Source organism: Enoplosus armatus, chromosome 19 (genome assembly GCF_043641665.1).
Source record: "Enoplosus armatus isolate fEnoArm2 chromosome 19, fEnoArm2.hap1, whole genome shotgun sequence".
Lineage (NCBI taxonomy): Eukaryota > Metazoa > Chordata > Actinopteri > Centrarchiformes > Enoplosidae > Enoplosus > Enoplosus armatus.
Window position 1 is genome coordinate 6,328,019 of NC_092198.1, and position 21,667 is coordinate 6,349,685.

The 21,667-nt window shown below is 40.3% G+C and overlaps 1 protein-coding gene across 1 annotated transcript; it reads right to left on the bottom strand.

Annotated features, from left to right (window-relative positions):
• Positions 1-4,022: 4,022 nt before the first annotated feature.
• Positions 4,023-13,076, bottom strand: kcnk13b (potassium channel, subfamily K, member 13b). The gene is made up of 3 exons (XM_070926073.1): positions 12,740-13,076; positions 7,389-8,173; positions 4,023-4,431 (listed from the first exon to the last, which is right to left on the bottom strand). Exons 1-3 carry the CDS (start codon positions 13,074-13,076, stop codon positions 4,276-4,278), a joined length of 1,278 nt encoding a protein of 425 aa, XP_070782174.1. The 3' UTR covers positions 4,023-4,275.
• Between the last annotated feature and the right edge of the window lie 8,591 nt (positions 13,077-21,667).

The window sequence follows — 21,667 nt, forward strand, 5'->3', positions numbered from 1 at the left end:
GACCCTAGAAGAATATCAGACATATGTTAAGAAACTTGTAGCTGGGAAGAAAAGCAGCTACAAATGCATTCTGACTTTTATATTCCATTCCTCAAGAGCTCTTTAGCCGAGATGTTTACAGTTCAGTTAGTTAGCTAACGCCGCTGTTGCCTGCCAGGATAGCCAAATTCAACACGATAGCTTGTATTAATAGTAGACAAACTCTGTGACACTAATGTCATCCACGAGGAAACATGACTAACTTTATCGAAATAAGGACAAAGCTGCCTCTACAATATGAATGACTTTGCTAAAAGAGCTATGACAACGACTGCTGCCAACCGAGAAAAAAAGCTAATGTAGCTAGCTGTCGGCTAGTAAGCTCTTACCTACTTTTCATTCTATTGTTACTTCACAAATAAGACATAAAATCGCCTGAAACTACGTGGCAGCACGAATGTTGGCGTTTCAAGCACTATAAGTGATGTTCTATTGGTTAGTAATACGTTTTAGTAAAATAAATATACGAGCCGCAGAGAAAATTGCTTGCTCACTTACCATTGTTACTTGTCGCTCTGAAGTGACGTCAAAGGGTACGGCAACTCTATAGGACAAAATACTCGGGGGAAGAAAGTGAAAATGCCGCTGGTCCACTGTTTTATACAATACTGTACAGTACTGTTTTAATATATATACTGTATTTTGACCATGGACTTTTAAGCTGAACAGCTGAGAGACAAGAAAGGATAATGGAACAACTTCTTCTAGACATTATGACAGCATCCATGGTGGTTTTACTGGCACATTTCCTGTACATTAAAATAAAGTTTATTTGCCTGGAATATTTCAAACACAACATACTTATGCTCCACTAAACTGTATGGACTGTCTTTAAAAAAAAAGTATAATTTGAAGACATCATACCTTCAAGTCTATGATTTCCAGTTGAGCCTCCACAGTTGCCCGCATATGTACGGATTTATGTCTCAACCCATTAGAATAGCTCACTGTGACTTGTTTTAATGAAGGTTCTCCTTTAAACTTTATTATACTCCTTTTAATGAACGTCACATGGCTTACGTTGTCATGGTTACTTGCACATAATTGCACCTTGTGGGCCATCATTAGAGCGGGAAAAGAAGCAAACTGATTCCTGTATTTTTCAACAAGACAAAAAGTGAGTTTATTGTATGTCATGAAGATTAACAGAGGAACCAATGTGGTTAATGCCATCTAGAACATGTTAACACTGCACAAGGTATTGACCTTGGTGCTCAACGGTAGAGAGGATGGAATAAAGCTGTGGAAATGATATTGTCTTACTTTTGTTTCTGAACAAAAGCAATCTTCACAATCTTCATTGCATTATTTTGACTGGCACGTGCGCCACCTGGATCTCACAGAGTTGGTTTTCACAGAGACTATTTAATTGGCTTGCTTGCTATTTACCCTCCCCTGTCACACTCATGCACATGAGAAATCAATAATTATGCACATAACATTGACAACGCATCCCACTCATCCTAATTAAGTCATCAAGATAAGTAGCTAATTGTGCAGGGCCATCACTATTTGTGTAGCTAATCCCTCTGGTCAGTCATGTCTGTAGTGCAAAAGCAAAGCCATTGCTTGACAGCCACTGACTGTAATTGGATTCAGTATCAGTGTGCCTACTGTCTAATGTTAGCTTTTAAAGTATAAGATTGCATATATTAGACATTATATAATATGTATAACATATAAATCACTGCTTTTCCACCCAAAACCTCATAGTCGTAATAAGGAAAATACATCCGCTTTCATTTATTCTCACAGTGCAGTCACACATTCATCACGTCTTTACTCAGGTACACAGAGTTTTCCCACTTTCTGTGAACATACTCACCTACGAAGTTTATTCCCTCTGAACCATGAATGGTGGGGTAGCACTGAGGCCACCTCTGCCGCACAGCAGATTCAATCACATTATCAAATCTGGCATGACTGTTTCATTAGTGTGTTTCAAATTGTCTCCAACTCAGTGGATACGACAGCAGTGTCAGTAACTCACTGTGAGTTGTCGAGTCTCAGAAAAGAGCTTTAACAAAGAGTCTTTGTATGTCTGCATCTGTCTGCCTGTAACACACGCACATACATGTGTGGACACACAGACACACACACACACACACACACAGACAGGAACACACAGGAACACACAGGCATTTGTTCAAAGCTATTATTATATGTGTGGGCACAGCTTCTCTAACATATTCTCTGATCCTCTATTAGGTTATTTCGTGTGTGAGCTTGTGTGCGAGTGTGTGTGCAGCGTGCATGAACATTGGCAATGGCAAAGAGGGTGAGATTGTCTCCATAGCAAAGAGTGGAAGCTGGTAGAAGTTATTTTTGTCAGTTTTATTATTCAGTATAAGATATTGGGTTTCAGTATTTAGGGATTTGTTAATGTCTGTGTTATTTTCTCACTCTCTGCTGTTAATGAACTGACTTGCTGAATATGTAGCTGACATCTCAGTGTTAGTATGGATGAAAGCAAAATGTTCACACTCTGATTCACATCCTTAGTACCTAACAGCTTGAAATTGGAAAAGTAGAACAATTATTTAAATGCAATTGCTTGAAATGGATTGGAAGTTGCAGCAATTGATAGTTCACTGATATTCCCCAATATTGGCTTACGTTAAAGCAGATAACACTTCTTTTTACTTTTGCTTGTGTGTTTTTGGTTTTGGAAAGGCTACAAAAAACACTCTGTCCTCGAAACTCACTGCAGAGTTTTGCAGTAATAACTGCCCCATGCACACAGCTTTAACATGTTTGAAGCTTAGCAGGCCTGCTGTGCCTACACATCTAATTGGAAAATCAGTTTTGGGTAGGGGTTTAGCAAATGGTCAAGTACTGTGTTTCTTTTTTTTTTATACAAATACATTCTTTATCCTGCATGCGTTTTATTAATGCCGTGCGCCATCTGGATATCACCTCCTTCGTAGTTTGTGCTGTGAACTGAAAAGGATTCCGCAACAGACGACTAAACAGACATAGAGTTCTTACAACCTTTGGAAATCATCTGCATTTTATCAAGGAAGATCGTTTCTCTGCTCTCGTTCTCTGGAAAACACTCGAGTCAGATTTACCAAAGCTCAGCTGGTGACGTCAGAAATGGAGCCTGGAGGATTCTCACCCTGTAATTTTCTCTCAGATGCACTCACAAAGAGAATGAAGATGCCTATACCATCTCCCTAAATCAAGCATAATATAGTGTCCACAAGTCGTTGGCTCTTGGCTGCTTGTGGTTTTCATGTTTTTTCATGTTCTGAAAAGTCTTTTGTCCATTTTGTTTACTGTACTTGTTGTGATTCCAGACACACTGCTGAGCTAAAATCAAATAATGAACCCCGGGTCAACTTGTTTCACTGCATTTGTATCAGTACCAACCACCTGTAGGCCTGGACTACATCAGGGTGTGAAAATGTCTGCATGTCTGCATCTGTGCTTGGATAAGATGCAGCAAGCTCCAAAATAAACAGCATAGTAGGTTTCATCTCAGTTTTGTCTCATATTTGTCGAGGTAATGAATGAAAGCAGTGCCGAAGATAGAGGCTATTGAATGCCATTGAGTCATGAATGATGAATGATGAATGAGAGTGTCATTGATAGAGTAATTGTAAATTTATGCACTCTGCATTGAAGGTAAACATTCAATTATCTATGAATTGGGCCTCATTTTCTACATGACGCCAAGTTTTATATAATAACTACTGTTAGACACAAAACCAAGAAACACCCATTTTATTAAAGCTATTTTTTTCTCATTAATGTCCTTTACAGTGACAGATACAGTGTGGACATGAGTAGAGTCATAGTGAGCATTGTAAAGTACTGTTGTATGAGTGGAAGTTGCAATTAGGTGTGGAGTAGCATGTAGTGCATCAGGTCTTTAAGGCTTGGATACAAGGGCTATAGGCAGGCTTTTTTTATCACCATGGAAACTGAATTCCTCAGGGGGGAACATTCCTGCACGCTGGTCCAGATGTGAGACTCCAGCAAACTATCATGCATCATTCATGTAGTCATGTTCTTGACAGGATAGTGGGCTGAGAGGGCTCCAAGCTGCTGCTGCTGCTGCTTGGGGGTCAGCTTGCTCGTGGATGGAAAAGATGTAGTACGTAGTCATAAATTCAGAGTTGTAAACCACCCAAGTCTTTATTTTTTTCCCAGGAAGCCAGTCCTCAGTGTCAATTTGTCCTCACACTCTCAGCCTTTTGTATCCTTTTAAAAAGGATTCACGCTGTTTTCTCCCTATCTGTCCACGCTAGTCTCTGCCAGTCGGTTGTTCATGATGCCAAGGGCGCCCACCCCTCCTGAGAATCCGTTCTGTCGTGAACTGGAGCTGGACTGGCGTGGGTGTCCGATGGCCATCTCCGAAAGCTGCTTCTGCATAATAGCCAGATTCACCTGCAGGAAGGGACAGAGATAAAGAAATGAAGAGATGAGGAAATATTTGCTGTCTGTGTTTGGAAGGGCTACGTGAAACCTGCGAAACCTTGTGGAACACAGATATAATACAACGTGTCGCACATCTGATTTCACAGGTGTGATATAAGGCTACCAGATGGTGTTTTTCCTCTCCTTTGGTGTGTTGATTTTACTGAACAAAGACTACAAATGCTGAACAAGTGTGACTGACAGAAACCTGACATTAACTCTCCCACAGACCAACTTTTCCCTTTCAATGTTCACTCTACAAAGCAATGTGGGGAGAATGTACACAACTGATGTGTAATGCTGTTTTACACGAGTTCAGTCAGTATTAAATCAAATGGAATGAAGCTATCTTACACACAATTACGTGTTTTTTTAGATAAGCTGGTGGCATGACTCTAGGGACTTAATTCTGGCTGACATATCTCAACAACTGTTGGATTGGATTCACATGAAATTTCATACAGACATATATGGCCTCCAGTGGTGAAGCCTTCTTACTTTGGTGATCCCTGAACTCTGCGTCTCTTTGAGATTGACATTGTAAACTTTTTAGTGAAATGTCTCAGCAAATATTGGATGGATTGCCGTGAAATGTGGTACAGACCTTCATGTTCACCTCAAGGTGAATTTGAATAGCTTTAACAAGCCCTTGAGCCTCAGCTGATGGTGAACATGGTGTACAGTACCGGCTTCATATCAGCTTTTTTAGCATTGTCACTGTTAGCATGTTAGCTTGTTGAATTTAGCATTTAGCTCAAAGCACAGCTGTGCCTAAGTACTCACAGAGCTGCTAGAACGGTTGTAGATTTAATCTTGTTGTAAATAAAACAATGAGACTTAATCAGAAAATGTTTGTATCAGATGTGATCATCAATAACATTATCAATATTTATGTGCCTGGACTTTGGATTCTGAATAGTCTACATCAAAAATATTGATACCACAAAGTAATTGCATAAAGATGTGACGTCATTGTGTCCATACTCCAGTGGCCAAGTTCAAGTTCATGTTGCCACTGTTGTCTACCTGCAGATCATCCATGTTCAGCCGACCCTGATTGAAACTGAAAAGGTCAGTGTGTTATCTGATGCAGCAGCAATATTCTAATTTGTTGAAATCTGTGAAACGTCTAGTCTCCATCTCTCTCCCTCCACCCCTCCCATTCTTGTCTCTCTCTTATTCCTCAGTACAATATGTACAAAGCCAGCTTCTCAGACTTTACAGACGTGAATGCCCAGACAGAATAGCCCAATTTTTCGACTGAAATCCCATTTTGTTTGTTTCATTCATTCATATATTATTATATATTTTATGAATTTTGAACAAATGGATGGGCGGCAATTCAGAGGCCTGGAACAGGGCTACAGACAGACAGGACAATACCATCAAATTTGCTGTCAATCGACACAATGCAACATGAACTCCTATTCCAGGCATCTTGCTGGGGAGCATTCATGTGAGGCTCTGCTGGTATCAGCCAAACTCTGGACAAGTGGATCTTATTTCAAAGGAGGTCAACCACACTGTGTTTGCTTTTGTAAGTACTATAAATGCTGTAGAAAAGCAGACTAAGAGTCTACAACAACGCTAGCAACAACAATTAGCTAATGCCAGCATGCTAACATGCTCACAATGACAATGCTAACACGCCGATGTTTATCAGGTATGTTCACCATCTTAGTTTAGCATGTTAGCATGTTAACATTTGCTAATTAGCACTAAACACAAAGTAAAGCTGAGGCTGGGGGGAACATCATTACTTTTGCAGGTATTTGGTCATAAACCAAAGTGTTGGACGAATGGACATTTTGACCTGATGATGATGCTAGATGAAAGGTTAAGCATTCATCAAAGTTATTACAATTCATCCTGAGGGGGACATCAGTGTACCGAATGTCACTGCAAACCATCCAATAGTTTGACAATTCACTCAAAAGCACAAATGTCAACCTGTTGGTGCCGCTAGAGGAAAACGTACTACTTGTACTTGTGCTATCTTAACTTCGTTTCTGCGAAATCATATTGAAATATGTCGCTGAAAACTTTGACTTGTGAACACCAAAACTTTAAGAGGGTGGGGACGTTTATTTATTCATTGCCCCAAACTAATTCTATGTGTAAGATTTTGTGATAATAAACGTGTGATAATAACACACTATTGTTTAAGGTATGGAGATCTAGGATATTACATAATGTGTGAGTAGTCTACAGTAACACACATTTCCACATCTGTTCCGTTCAGTTTCTGTGTTAATGGTTTTCCGTCACTTATATCACATCCTTAGCCTTCAGGCCATGTCATCAGAAAATTCAGATGTCGTTCAGATGTTTTGATCCAGTTTAGAATAATCCTGGGGTGAGTGAGCATGGTTTTGACATTCAGCAGCTCACACTGCTCGTTCCTCTTGTCTGAAAAGAAGGGTGGCGGTTATGGAAATGTGTGAACAACTGACACCTCTGAGTGGCTACAAGGGCTGCTGAAGCAGTGGCAGTGGAGTAAGACCATTTGTATTCAGAGAAATTCTACACAAATAGTGTTTGTAGTCTAGAAAACAGCAGCCAAAAATAATGAAGACGATTTAACACTGGTTTCAATGACAGGAAGTATGCACAGGCCGTGATATTATATGTTACATGTATGTCACGGTTCATAGGGAGAATCGTGCAGGAAATCCAATAGTTTTCATAAGAGTTCATAATGAGGGAGATGACTGAGAGCAGGGAGTTAATGACTGCAGTAAACGTGACTACAGGGAAACAAGATTATTGAGTAAATGTTCTTTCTGCTACTCGAGTGAGCAGTTTAATCAAATTACTCTTGGAGATAAGTGAATACCTTGCGTGTAACAGCACATGTGATTATATTAGATATGTGGAATATTACACAAGATGTCAGCTACGACCTGCTCCAGCCCCGAAGCTCTCACCTTGTTGGCTGCTAGAAAGTCCCTCATGGAGATCATCTCCCCGGACATCCTGCGGCCAGTGTCGGTCTCGCTCTCGTTGATGGCGTCCGTCTCGATGGAGGGGTCTCTGCGGGCACGCAGGTGACCCGGGGCCACAACGTTTCGTCGGGGGTGCCTGTGCGGGTGGTGACCCCTCCTGGGGAAACAACAGCGGCAGGGGGCCTCCAGCCGCCTCAGCAGCCAGTTGAGGACCTGCTTGATGACGATGGAGATGACGTTGAAGAGGGAGTAGATGCAGCAGACGCCGGTCAGGATGAAGAAGAAGTTGCCCAGCCGATATGCGGCCGTGGCGTGGCCCTCATAGATGACCCGCTGGCTGCTCACCATGTCTCCAAAACCGATGGTGCTGAAGGCCACAAAGCAGAAGTAGAGCGAGTCCAGGTAGCCCCAGCCCTCAGCTGCTGAGTACATGAGCGAGGCACAGCAGGACACCAAGATGGCTGCCGCTCCTAGAATGAGCATGACACAGTAGACCGAAGGCTTCCAGCCAGCCAGGTCCTGTCCTTTCCCTCCACTTCCCCCAGCTCCACCCGCTTTGGTTCCCTCAGAGACTCGCCGGCCATTTTGTGGGAGCGCAGCTTTGTTATGGCGCCGTTCGTGGCAGGACTTGAGGACGACGGCGATGACGGTGATGACACGCTCAAGAAAGAGGTTGAAGAAGAGGATGGTGGCCGCGCAGCCGAGCAGGCCGTAGAACATCAGGAAGACTTTACCTCCAATGGTGGCAGGAGTGGTCATCCCAAACCCTGGGATACACACAAAAACATTCTGCAATGAGGAGAAATCTACATAATAATACTATTATATAAGATAGAATGAGGTGAATGCTAGGAAGAGTAGTTGAACTTTAATTCTCTGTCTCTGAATGAAAGGATAGAATAAAAACATTCTTTACATAAAAGAATTACCACTCACTTGAAAAGTGCTTAGTCTTAAGTGCCCCACTTACAAATGAAACGCAGTGCTCTTGGTAAATGAATGAGTTATTTGTAGAGAAGATGAGAGTTACCATTGCCTTCTGCTGCTTTGACTTACCTTTTAAACCAAACTCACATCCTCTCTGTCATAAACGAAGATGGCTAATTACTGATCTCCTCTTCTTCTAAGTGAATATTATACCCACACCGCCGACTCCATCTCTGGGTTGCCATTGGTGACTCGCTCTCGCTCTCTTTATCTGTCTTTGTCACTCACTCACTTTAAGAGCTGAGGTGTTTTCAGTCCAAGCACATCGCTGCAATCAATCCCAAAGTGTCTGTTTGTGTAACGTCTCACTGTATTCCCAACAGTTATTTGGCAACTGTCAGACCCACTGGAGCCACTTCACATATCAATTTTACAATTTTCTATTTTTTAAAGGAACCCATTTAACTGGTTTTGCCCCGAGGGGAACTGAGGCGCTGTTTGTGTGTGACTTCTCCTTTGTCTCTTGTGAACTGGTAGATGAATAAAATGAGAGTCAAATTGAGAGGTCTTTCTATCGATTGCACCAATCTCAGCTATGTCTCCAATTCATCCCTCATTTGACACTGAAAGCCCAATGAAGCACTGCCTGTCTGTCTTTCTGTCCTCCTTTATCAATTTATTACATTCATGAATTTGTTGAAAATGTGAACACTTGCTGCAATTTTTTACGGCCATGACACCGTTACATGCACCGTGTTTTGTCGTGTGAGAAACTGATTGTTTACATGTACAGCAGCTGTAAATTCTTACATCGCGAGAGCCCTTTTCGCTAGAAAAACAAAGATAAATGTTTCTGTATCTCGTGTCATGAAAAAGATACTCAGCACGACTAATTGCCACTGCGCCAGAGGCAGGCTTCTTGTGGAGGATTTGATTGCCTCCACATTAAAATTCTTTCTCAAGGTGCTAATTGGGCCGGAGTTTACTTCCAAACACGACGATAAAGCCAAATGGGCTGGATTTAATGGATGTTTTTTTCTTTCCTTCTTGTTTCGTAAACTTGGGTAAATGTGATGTTGATGAGTCATTTGACCTGTTAAATGAAATATACTGTCAGTATGACCTCCATGTCAGGATGGCAGTCTGGCATAAAAGCTCTGAACGTGGTTGGTGTTAATGGGGGTGCTGGGTTGTGCTACACAGTCCTGACTTTACCCTCTGAGATGCAACCTCACTCACTCAAGAAAAACATTTAAAGCAATAGTTTGTCTTTGTGGGAATCTTATTGCTTTCTTGCTGAGTGTTAGATGAGAAGGTTGATACCACTCTGATATCTGGCTGTTATATATGAAGCTACAGCCAGCAGTTGGTTAGCTTAGTTTAGACTAGAAACAGGGAAACAGCTAGCTTGGCTCTAAAGGTAACAAATTCACCACCACAATCTCTGAAGCTCACTAATTAACACATTTTATCTTTACAAAGTCTTGTCATCATCATGAGGTTGCCAGTAAACATACTCATAAACGTTACTGGTGAAAATAATCCAGCACATAACCTCCTGCAAAACCACAACTTCCACAAGTCGTTTTCACACTTTTTGTACGGATTAAATGACCTGCACGTGACGTGTTCATTAGTGAGTTTTAGATTTTGTCACCTTTGGAAAGAGCCAGGCTCGCTGTTTCCTCATGTTTCCAGTCTTTGTGCTAAGCTAAGCTAGGCTAACTGGCTGTAGCCTTAAAGAGTTGTGAAGTGGGAGGCGCTAGCTGCGGATGTTTTTTTCCCGTGTTCTGTAATACCACCTCAAAAATAACGATATCCTCCATGTTACACATAGAAGCCTGGGCCTCTCCCAGGTAATCTTACAATTCAATAGGGTTCATGTTATGGCCACTACTTGTACTTGTACTATCTCAACAAACATTTCTGAGCAATCACGTTATCTTTGTCTTTGGATTTGAGAACAATACATATTGCCATTGCTGCAAAATCAGAATCCAAGCGTTCAGCTGCATATTGTGTTGTTTTAGTGTTCTCAACACTGTAATCTTTAGCCTCCACCGTTAGCGGCGTACGTAACAGAATATGAGACTCGGTGATTGGATGTGTCTTGCCAAAATGCACCTTGGGAGGCATAGTTACCTTCATGTGCTTCCATAGTTAATACAGTTGTTAATGTTTCGTACTGATGATTCTTACGGGAGAGTTTCATGCCAGTCCAAGCTGTGGAAGAGCCCCAACTGTGAGCCACCTCATAATGACGATGGGAAAAATTAATGGGACTTTTACGTCCAAAAACGAGGGTCGCCTGAGATACCTCCTCCCACTCGCCAAATCTAGATGCTATTCAACAGGATACATGGGAGTAGTAACGACCTTCTCATCTAACTCCCGGCAACAAAGACAATTTCTGTTACTATTGCTATAAATTTTACAGTAAAACAATCTACGCACAATGTTATTACATATATTTGAATTAGGTCATTTATACAAATAAAGTTTTATTATCACAGTCTAAGAATAAAAGTATCTGCGTCAGTGGAACTCTAAATATGAGGACTTATATGTGCACATGTTCTGACCACACATTACGAGATAATAAAAAGATACAATGCTGTCTTTTACTCGTCCATGTATTAATTCAAACACTGACGCACACAGCACTATCCTTGAGGATGCATACTGATGTTGTGTTTGTTTGATGGTGTTTGTGAAGGGCCTTCCCTTAAGCTATAGACGTACTCTAAAAATTAAGTGATGAGAGCGATAAAAAAAATAAGAGGAAAAGCATAAAGACTGATTGCTTAGACCGGTCACTTTTACACAAAGATAGACTTGTGTTACACTGCGCCAAGGTGTCCAGCCAAGTGAGATGGGCTGTTGTAGCCAAACTGTACGGATTATAATTGAAGTTATGATTTCCTAGGTCAGGGGATGTTTTGTTCTGTAAGAAAATAAAAAAATAAATAAAAAGTTGCGAAAGAAAAACCCATTATACCATACACCATTGCAACCTCCACCTAGACGTAGTAGCAGTCAGTGATAGTGGAACCATATGATCATGTCACACAGAGCAATGATGCTTCTTCTCTTCACTCTACCTGAATGCTACTTGATGAAATATGCGACTACAGAGGTCTCAGGGAAAGTGCAGAAGGGCTGCCAGGAGAGCAGAGGAAAACTACGTCTTTGAAATAGGCATTTTGAAAATTGTCTGCGGCTTCTGGAACCGTGGGAGAATCGCGGGATCACCATCAATCAGTCGGTCTTGGTAGAGCCTGGTCCTTCATCACTATAACCCCCCCCCCCCCCCCCCGCCCAGGGATCAATAAAGTATTTCTGATTCTGATTCTGATTCTAAATGGCGATGGTCTACGCCAGTCACCTAACCAGAGGGCCTGTCAAACTGTTAGTCATCATGAATCAGCTCACTCCAATCAAAGATGCTGTATGTTGTTGTGCAAGTACGAATCAGAGGTGTCGACAACAAAAGATCAAAAGTTTTGTCACTGCGTATAACAGTGCCATTAGATTAGAGGGCTCCACACTGTCTGCCAAGCTGACACCGATGCCTCTAGTGCTGTCAGACAGGCACAGCCAGTGCTGAAATGGAGAACTGGTTGTCAGGGACAAATGTTGCTCTGATGCAGCCATTAAATCACTTTTTTTTTTTCAGTCTAGTTTTGTTGAACCCAATGAATCAAATCGGAAGTACTGAGTCAAGACTAAGTAATGTCGAACAGCTGATGTTACTTTAAAAATGACTTGAAGTGGACCTCTTAACTGTAAATATACATACATGAATGGATACGAGAAAAGAGGCGGTCTTACTTGAATATAGACGTTTCTGAACTGAAGTTTGACTTGACAAGCACAGGAGTACCACTTAGCATTAATTATAGATTCATATCATTGTGGTGGTGTGTATGCTGGGCCACTGCATGGCTTACCACTCCAACTAAGAGGACCAGGTCATCATTAATGCTGCTTTGTGAAGTCAAACATTTGCATGTTAAAAAAAAGTATTTTGCATGCACTGTTGCTAGGTTTTATCTGCAGTGTGTGAAAGTTTGATTAAACCTAACCTGGCTACTAACACGCTTTCAACACAAAACACAGTGAAAGGAATTTTATCATTTTGGGTCATGGAAGCGTTAAGTATGAAGTGGCCTTGATATGGGAGAGTTTGCAAAGGAAGGAAAACTAATGCAAGAGAACATTTGTGAGACAGCGAGTCACATTATGGGAGAAATAAAAGGAGCTGTGATAACATGCACACACACACAAACGCACACACACAAGTTCATAACCGATGGTGTCCTCAAAGAGAGGTTATGTATATATGTTTTCAGTAAAACAAAGATGATGGAGCTGACTGTTTTTAAAAGCCTGTTTCTCCATCTCACCAATGGTCGACACCACAGTTCCCACGAAGTAAAAAGCGCCGGTGAAGTCCCATCGAGCTCTGATTGTGTCCACGCGGATGCCCGCTACGTTCGCCTCCTCGTAGTTCCTGAGGAAGTTATTTAGGTCTTTCTTACTCAGGTTGTACTTTTGGCTGAAATGCTCGAACCTTTGCGCCCAGCGCTCCTTCGCCTCTCGCTCCTTCGGCTGCTCCAGCGCGGAGAAGACGGCGGCCCCGCAGAGGAGGTAGATGATGATGAACAATGCCAGCAGGAGGAACCTCGCGTTATCCTCGTTTATCGGACCGGAGCCGCAGCAGCAACCGCTCCGACATGCCATTATGTTGCTGTTGTCACCGCGGCGCAGCTGCAGTCAGGGACCTGTGGCATGGTGGCAACGCTTGACAAGATGTTTTTTTACGACAGAAAAGTCCTGCGCAAGGCAATTAATTTGTTTCTCTGGCAGGTTATAATCGAGTTGGCCATGGCTGCGGATGTGGCATTGTGCTCACGAGCTTCCATGTGCAGCCCAAGTCCGAAACGCGTCCTCCAAAGACTCCTCAGTTCATCTCCACCGGCTGCGCTCTCCGGTCTGCGCTGCCGAGATGCTGAGAGAGGAGCGCAGAGGCGCGCAGCAACCTGTGGATGCAGAGAGTCGTGCTGCGCTCTCCAAAAGAAGTCCCCACCCCTGAGCGCGCGTTTTACACACCGCCGATTGACCACCAACACGCGGTTGAACTTGCAGCCTCTGCCCATTCGGCACCATATGCGAAGTCTATTTTGTCAGATCTGGTCATTCCCCCAATTTCAGCTTGTAAAGGGAATCTGATAATGAGTCCCGGACTGACCTGCAAATGTTCGACCTGATCCCAACCTTGGAGGTTTGATTCTGGCAATATAGAGCGCGTTTGCATAGTGAGATCAATATCACTTGACCTTTCCGGGCTCTGATGAGGGATTCATGCTCCGGCCCCGTGCTTACCCGGGGACGCTGTGAGCAAATGTCAGCACGGACCGACGGTTCGAAATAAATTATTCAGGATCACAGGGACAACAAAAGAGCTATTTCTGTAAAAGTGGGAATTTAACAACGTGATGACGCGTCCGGGGGCCGGAGCAGCAGCCTCTCTGGGTCACACTTCACCAAGTTGTCTTGATGTAAACTTACAGCAGGTTTAACAGGACGGACTGCATTTATATGACATTAACAACAACATGCACAAAACAAGCCAACTATTAGCATTTTATACTCTTTTTACACACACAGAAGCCCAGATTATATTATCGCATTATTGCCTCTTTGTAGTCTTTTAAAGTGATTTGTAGGAGAATATCTGTGCATCACTGAAAGTATTTCTGCTCCTTAATATAGCAGTTTATGACTTGAACACAGAAAATTGGCACCATTACTTGACAACCAAATTAAACATTTTGGACACAAGATAGAGGTTAATATCATCATTAGCAACATTTGAAAACAGTATTAATAGCCAAATAACTTGATTATGATGGTATGTACTATTAAATCAACAGTCGGGCACAATTCTACGCTTCCTTAGGATACAAGTTTGATCAATGGAAGTCATTTTCAGTGTCCTACTTCTGGAGTTATTGTTGTACAACATAACAACCGCCTGCCTTTGAATAGCAGCTCATCAGCTTGGACTGTGACCTGTGATCGTTCCTGGTGCAACAAGACAAGAGTGCAAAAGTTTCATGCTCACAAATATTATTGATTAGATTCATATATATATATATATATATATATATATATATACATACATATGTAAATAGTCATTAAAATAAAGAATGAGGGAAAGGCAAATACAGGTAAAGGCAATAACATGAGGTAGTTTTATTATAGGATAAGCACATTTATGAGAAACTAGACAGACTCAAGACAAAAGTGTGAACAGAAAGGTGTATTTTTTCTGAACTATTGAGAGCATGAAGGCTGGGAGTCATTAAAGAGGAGGAAGTCGTTCATAAATACAACGACATACCTGATAAAATAATAGCCCGTGAATGTAAATGATCTGTATGAATCTTTACTGTGTATGTGACTCACATAACAGCCACATCATGATGGATTTTATAGACTGGGCCAAATCCATAACACACAGCAAAGTATTGATATTTCACTGGCAATTATTGGGAGATTAGTGTTGATTTGAGTGTTGTTTCTCCTCTCATCAACTGCTGTAGTCTGGAGTGGCTGTTAAAAAAGCGATCAACAAGTTATAAGTAAACTCTTATGTATGCAGGACACTGTTGATTTTTACACTCAGGGTCAAACAACATTGATAATAATTAAGTAACTCAGTAATTCATACTGTACTATACTATACCATACTATACTATTATATTACAGCTGTATTATACAATACTATACTATTATATTACAGCTGTACTATACCATACTATTCTAGACCATACAGTACTATAACATACCATACTATACTATTATACTACAGCTGTACTATACCATAGTATTCTAGACCATACAATACTATAACATACCATACTATACTATTATACTACTGCTGTACTATACCAGACTATGCTATTATACTACTGCTGTACTATACCAGACTATACTATTATACTACTGCTGTACTATACCATACTATACTATACTCTACTATTATAACTGCTATACTGTACTATAACATACTATACTGTACTATACTATACTAAAGCACTGCAGCACAGTACTGGTAATGTACTGCACTATACTATACAATACTATAGTATGCTATGCTACAATACTATACCTAAGTATTATATAGTGTTCTATACAAGTATATACTATACAACACTGTACTGCACTATACTATACTGCATTGCACTAAACTATGCTATACAGTATAGTATATTGTAGTACAACATACCATACTATACTGTACTGCAGTGCTATGCTATGCTATAATACTATGCAATAGTATTATATAGTGTTCTATGCTATACTGCAGTACAGTACTGGCACTGCACTATATTATACGAATACCATGCTATAATACTATACTACAGTACCATAGAGAGTCATTACTCCATACTATACTGCATTGCACTGTACTAAACTGTCGACATAGAATTCAACTCCATCTTCAATATTCCTCAATAATGACTAACTATGTTATCTATTTGTCTCTATTTATTGAGCTAACACTATCAATGTTTTGTTTGCTCTTTTTCAAAAATGGCAGGCTCAAAGTGAGGGCGTGTAGCTTTTAAAAAAAAATCAGATTTACATGCTAAAAGCTGTCTCTCTCTTATACTCTCTCTCTACACTTGTCACGGTTTTGAAAGGAAATTGGAAAAAGTCCATCGTGTCCTTTGAAATGTGAGTTGTGTCTTGTTTTTCACAATGTAACATACAAACGGGCCACCCTGAAGCTGTTTCCCACAGCACTAAAGAACAAGCAGATAGTTATTTAGTTAATTTCCACCCTGGGGACTATATTGAATATGGTCTATTACCCCTAATGATTTGTGTTTCACATTGCACGGAAGCTGGAAGCTGTACTGTACCTCTCAACATGGCTTCCTTTGAATTAAAGCGTATCCTAATTTTGTGGAGATGGACAGCCAAACTGATTGGTTCCCTCCAATCTATCAATTATACGAAACAGTTGCTGCTTTACTATGGTGTGACTTCCCAAAAAGTCCTCACAAAAGTAGAAGTTACAGAGCTCAGATGAAAGTCAGCAGTATGCTTTCCGCTGTGCACCTCTAATCTTGCTCTTACAGAAGACCTTATTTCTTTTTAAAATGCTTTTACTTCCTGGAACTAGACTTTGTCGCTGATATTACTAATAGGTAGCTGTATGCTGCATATAAATATTAGATTAATTTACCATTCTGTTCTTATGAAGCACTGGAGATTATTGGGCTGTGGTGGCTTTATTGATAATATAAATCATAGTAGATGTGCAGATGGGTATTAAGTCAGCCCCCTATTACATTTGTGAAGATTCCCTCTAATTATGTGTTCCCTGCAGATAGGGTCAGATCATTTCAGTTCAAGCAGTACGTGTTTCTTTAGTAGTCCATGACTTGTTTCAGTACACATTTGCTGACTGAAAGAGACCCAAGCCCCAACCTCCTTCAGACAGGTTAAAGTGATTGTAGTTTGACACGTAGTTACATTTGAAAATGTACATGTATAAACACTGCGATTACTAACAGGACTCAGCGTACATACACCATGCATTCATGTATGCGCATATATGGCCTTGATTATAGGTCATTAATTGTGACAGAGTCTGGGCATTTATAATAATGCATGCGGATGTGAATGCATGTCATTTGCTCATTTATGCATGCACACAGACCCAGCTACACATACATGAATCTTGCCTGTATATGTGGCTTTGATGCTGTTCCCTGCAGTAGCTGTCTCTTTCTTTGCTCGTCTTTTAACCTATACATAGCCTCATTTTGTCCACAGTTTTCTAGTTTTCATAATTCTGCCAATCTTCTCCACAAAAGGGCCACATTCAGAGGCAGATCATTTAAATTTCATATAGCTGTAGGGGTGCTCATAATCTCACTTGTAATCATAGACTGCATAAAATAAGTGGTCGTAGCCAGCGTGACATAACCCATTGGTTTGTGGACAACCTTGTAAAGCCTCGAATTTAGCTTTTTGGCCGTCACCATCTTGTTTTTTTGGAACCAGAAGTGACCATACTTGGACGTGAGGGTGGAGCTGGGGATCTGACAACCCAAAGACAATATGCATGCCAACCTATACCTATATTCACGGTCGGTTCTTATCTTTAACTGGTCAATAGCTTAGCCTAGCATAGAAGCAGGGGGAAATAGCTAGCCCGGCTCTATCTAACATTCAAAAATACGAAAAAGACAACAAAAGTGGAAGGCTATAACGTGTTAATTAGTGTGCTTTAGAAGTTCTGGTAGGCAGCTGCGTCCTCTTACTGCCAGACTTTAAGCTGAGCAAAGCTAATCACCTCCTGGTTCCAGCTCTGAAATGAATGCACAGACTTGAGAGCAGTAGCAATCTTTTCACCTAACAGAATCAGAAATACAGGTGCTCCCATTCAAGAGTAGGAAGTAGCATACATTTAGAAATGAGAAGTATGTACAAATATAAGATATACAAAATACAAAATATACACATTTACAATATTTAAGTGAAAAATAAGGCTAAAAAATATATACAATAACAATGTATATGTAAGTGTATATATATATATATATGCATTATTATGTTATGCACATAACTTTCTACAAGAAAGCAAATATGCGTATTGATTTCATTTTGCGCATGAAAACACTGAGTGGAAATGCTGAAATTTCGGAAAACAATGTTTTTATGCTTGGCTGAGGTGGACAAATTGGGACAAAGTGCAATGGAAATACACTTAACAAATAAATCATGACGTACACGAAGCATGTGACTTAAACTTCACTTCAGCGTCCACTTAAGACAAAAACAGCTACAGATGAAAACATCAGATCTTCCTCAAATGTTGTACCCTCTTCTTCTGTAATGGTTTAATGGCACCCAACAGGAGAATTAGCGCCACCAGCTGTTTATCTCAATGCTCTCAACTCCTGATACTCGCATAATGGTAGTGGATGGAAATGCACATTAATTCTATTATTTTCTTTTGCAGATTTTGAGGAAATTCAGTTACAATTTGTGCCACAGTTGAATAGAAACCTGCCTAACGAAGTGTAGAAATCTGTTTTAAATTCATCTAGAAGTCAAAGGAAAGATACAATCCTGCTCTTAATTCTGGTTTTAGTTACACATCCTGTCAGAATATGAGACACACAAGACGACTCGATTTACATGAAGAGTAATTCTAAATAAGAAACCTAAGATGGTCTTTTTTGGTAAAAAACTGTTTATTTGGGTTTTTCATAACTTTCCAACTACCTATACGTAGTAGTATAGGTAGTACATCATGTGCTAAAGTCTGTGAGAAGTACTTGGTGGAATAAATAACTTTATATAGGATGCTGAAGCATATAATCACTTTATGCAGTTTGTTCTGGTAGGTATGAGATCTGTTTCCATGGAAATATTTTGGGAATATTCAAATAAGGGTTATTCATGAGTTGAGGATTAAGACATTCTGTAACCACAGTAGCAGGCTTGCCGTAACCTAATAATAATCTTTGTCTTTTTTTATTCATAATGCATGTGTATAATATCTGGATGTGCTGACACTGTTGCAGCTGCACTACTGGCGACTGCGACTCCACCATTACCATGTAATCTGCAAAGGTCAAAGCCATTTGTCATCAGACTCTACAACTGTAAGTGGACACTTCACCTCATATTGCCCTGGTTTTTAAGCAGCATCATTAGGCCAGTGCTCTAATGATTTGCACACCAACACATGCACACATGCACATAAACATATGCCAGATTTCCAAAGCAGGACCCTAATTTAAGCTCTTGGGTCTACAAGCGCCCACATACTGAATCGTCCTCAAGCAAGTCAATAGATCAGAACAAATCCTGCAGCTCCAGGGTAGTTGTTCTGCTGATCCTGACCTTTGACCTCCCTGTGGAGGGTGGCAAGAAAAAAATCCTTCTGGGAGTCAGGGCTGTAGGCTTTATCAAAATTTGATTGTAACACAAAAGATCACAATGGAAAATCCTGCTCTGCAGCTGCACTATCTCACCGCATGTTGGACTATTGTTACCTCTCATATAAACAATATACCACAATATAAAATCCCTCAACAGTAGACAAACACTGATTCTAGTACACATTTAACGAATCCAGATTAAATGATTAAAGTTCAACTATCAGTTGTACACGTTCAGTAAATAGTTAGTAAATTAGCACCATCATCAGGTCAAAATTTGTGGTGTTTGTGACCAATTATGTGCAAAACTAATGACATTCTCATCAGCCTTAGCTGTACTCTGTGTTTTTGTGTTTATTAGCAAATGTTAACATGTTAACACACTAAACTATGATGGTGAACATGGTAAACATTACACCTGCTAAACATCTGCACGTCAGAATTGTCATTGGGGGCATGTTAGACGGCTGATGTTAGCATTTAGCTAAGTACAGCTTCACAAAGCTGCTAGCATGGCTGTATACTCTTGGCCTCTGACTAAAATGCATGTACATATGGAAGTCCTGCCTTTAATAAACAGGTCAGGTTGGGTGTGGTGGTCCTCACTCCACTCCAAGCAAAGCTTTCACCTCAGCCATGTAGAGGGTCTCAACACATTTCAGAGAACCACATTCAACAATGTAGACCATTCTTTCATTCTTTCACACAGTGCTCGAACAATAACCACATTTTTCTCTGTTCTTCTCTGACACATTAACACACATTACTATTATTATAAAGTATGAAAGTTTGAACAATACCAATATCTGATTTTAGCTGTGTTTTGTTAGCATGGATGTGTGTGCTTTTTTTTTTTTTTTACTGGACAACAACCAAGCAAATTACAATCTTATTCCATTTGAGCTAAATCACAAGATTCAATCGAGTTTGGCAGATTCACATTCACAGTGCACATCTCTCTCTCTCTCTCTCTCTCTCTCTCTCTCTCTCTCTCTCTATCCACTGAGCATGGGGTAACCATAGTAACTAGAAACTAGGTTACAAAGAACTGTATATAGACAACAGTAAAGTGTACAATAGCGTACAGTGCACCGCCTCAGTCAATATTCTATCAACAAGATGTTCCAGAGAAAGATGCTGAATATCAAGTACACAATAATAAAACCTTTGTCTGTCAGGATGTGTGTCTGAGTCTGAGGGGTTGCTTTGTCTCTATTCTGTATCTGACACTCTCAGTTTCATTCACATTGTATCATAAAAGTAATATGTGTTCTCTGTGTACTGCTACAGAAATGTCTGCACTAAAAACAGCGTGTATATGGACTGCATTAGATTCTACTGGTGCTTCTGATACTGTGCCCTTAATCTTATACACACAGAAATGAAATATGCTGCAAGGCATACGGGAGGAAGGTTTCACTGCCTACTGCACATAGACTGCATTATGCGGTGGGGCTTATTTGGTTCAGTTGGCGACAGAAGTATTATATGTGACTGAAATGTCCATTTGAAAATGTTAAAAGTTAGTGGTAAGACACATCATTCCCCCAACTGTAACTCAGATTTACATTCACTCATTTGTCTAAATGTACAATGTACTCACATTGATGAGTCTGAAGAGATAAAAGTGGCCATACATACATTTCTCTATTGTCAACAAATCGTGTGGATACTGACCGAAAAAGCCCGATATGCTATTTTCTCCTGGGGACCCATAGTGTTAAATATAAAAAAAACATTATGAAATAAATAATCGTATTAATAATACAGACAACATATATTATATAATCATGAAACTGTGACATCAATCTGAGCACCGATCAATCAATACAACTCAGCTCATTAATATGAAATGTTATTTCATCCTGCTTCTTTTCAACAGTTTATTGCAGGTAAATGTATTTAACAACACCATTTTCCCCAAATAACTGTCTTAATAAAGTCAATCAGAACAAATGGCGCAGAGCCGTTAAGTGACTGAATGTCGCTTTGGTCTGAGTACATCACATTCCTGGCTCTGCAATGTTTGTCTTCACTGACAGACAAATAATTATTTATTTAATATTCAACATTTTGGGTCTCCGTAAGAACCCATCAATGAGCCACATTGTTGCACTGCACAAATGTGGGCACTGTAGTTTATTTTCATGACATTATAAGTCAATCCCACAAACACCTGTAACCTGTCCTGCTGTAAATACTCACCAGGGTGCCAAATAGTTCCCAACAAATGTACTATTTACTCCTGTTTGACTAATGTTTGCTAAAAAAGTACAGTGCCCAGCTGCTTTAGGAACCTACGGTATGTGGTCTCATTTAAAAATGAGACTATATATTTGTGACCTGATTTAAAGATTTACA

Excerpts from the sequence above, each read along its gene's own strand:
- kcnk13b (XM_070926073.1), bottom strand. The coding sequence starts at position 13,076 with ATGGCATGTCGGAGCGGTTGCTGCTGCGGCTCCGGTCCGATAAACGAG. Across the intron at positions 8,174-12,739 it reads AACTGTGGTGTCGACCATTG|GGTTTGGGATGACCACTCCT; the intron begins GTGAGATGGAGA and ends TGTGTATCCCAG. Across the intron at positions 4,432-7,388 it reads ACTTTCTAGCAGCCAACAAG|GTGAATCTGGCTATTATGCA; the intron begins GTGAGAGCTTCG and ends CCCTTCCTGCAG.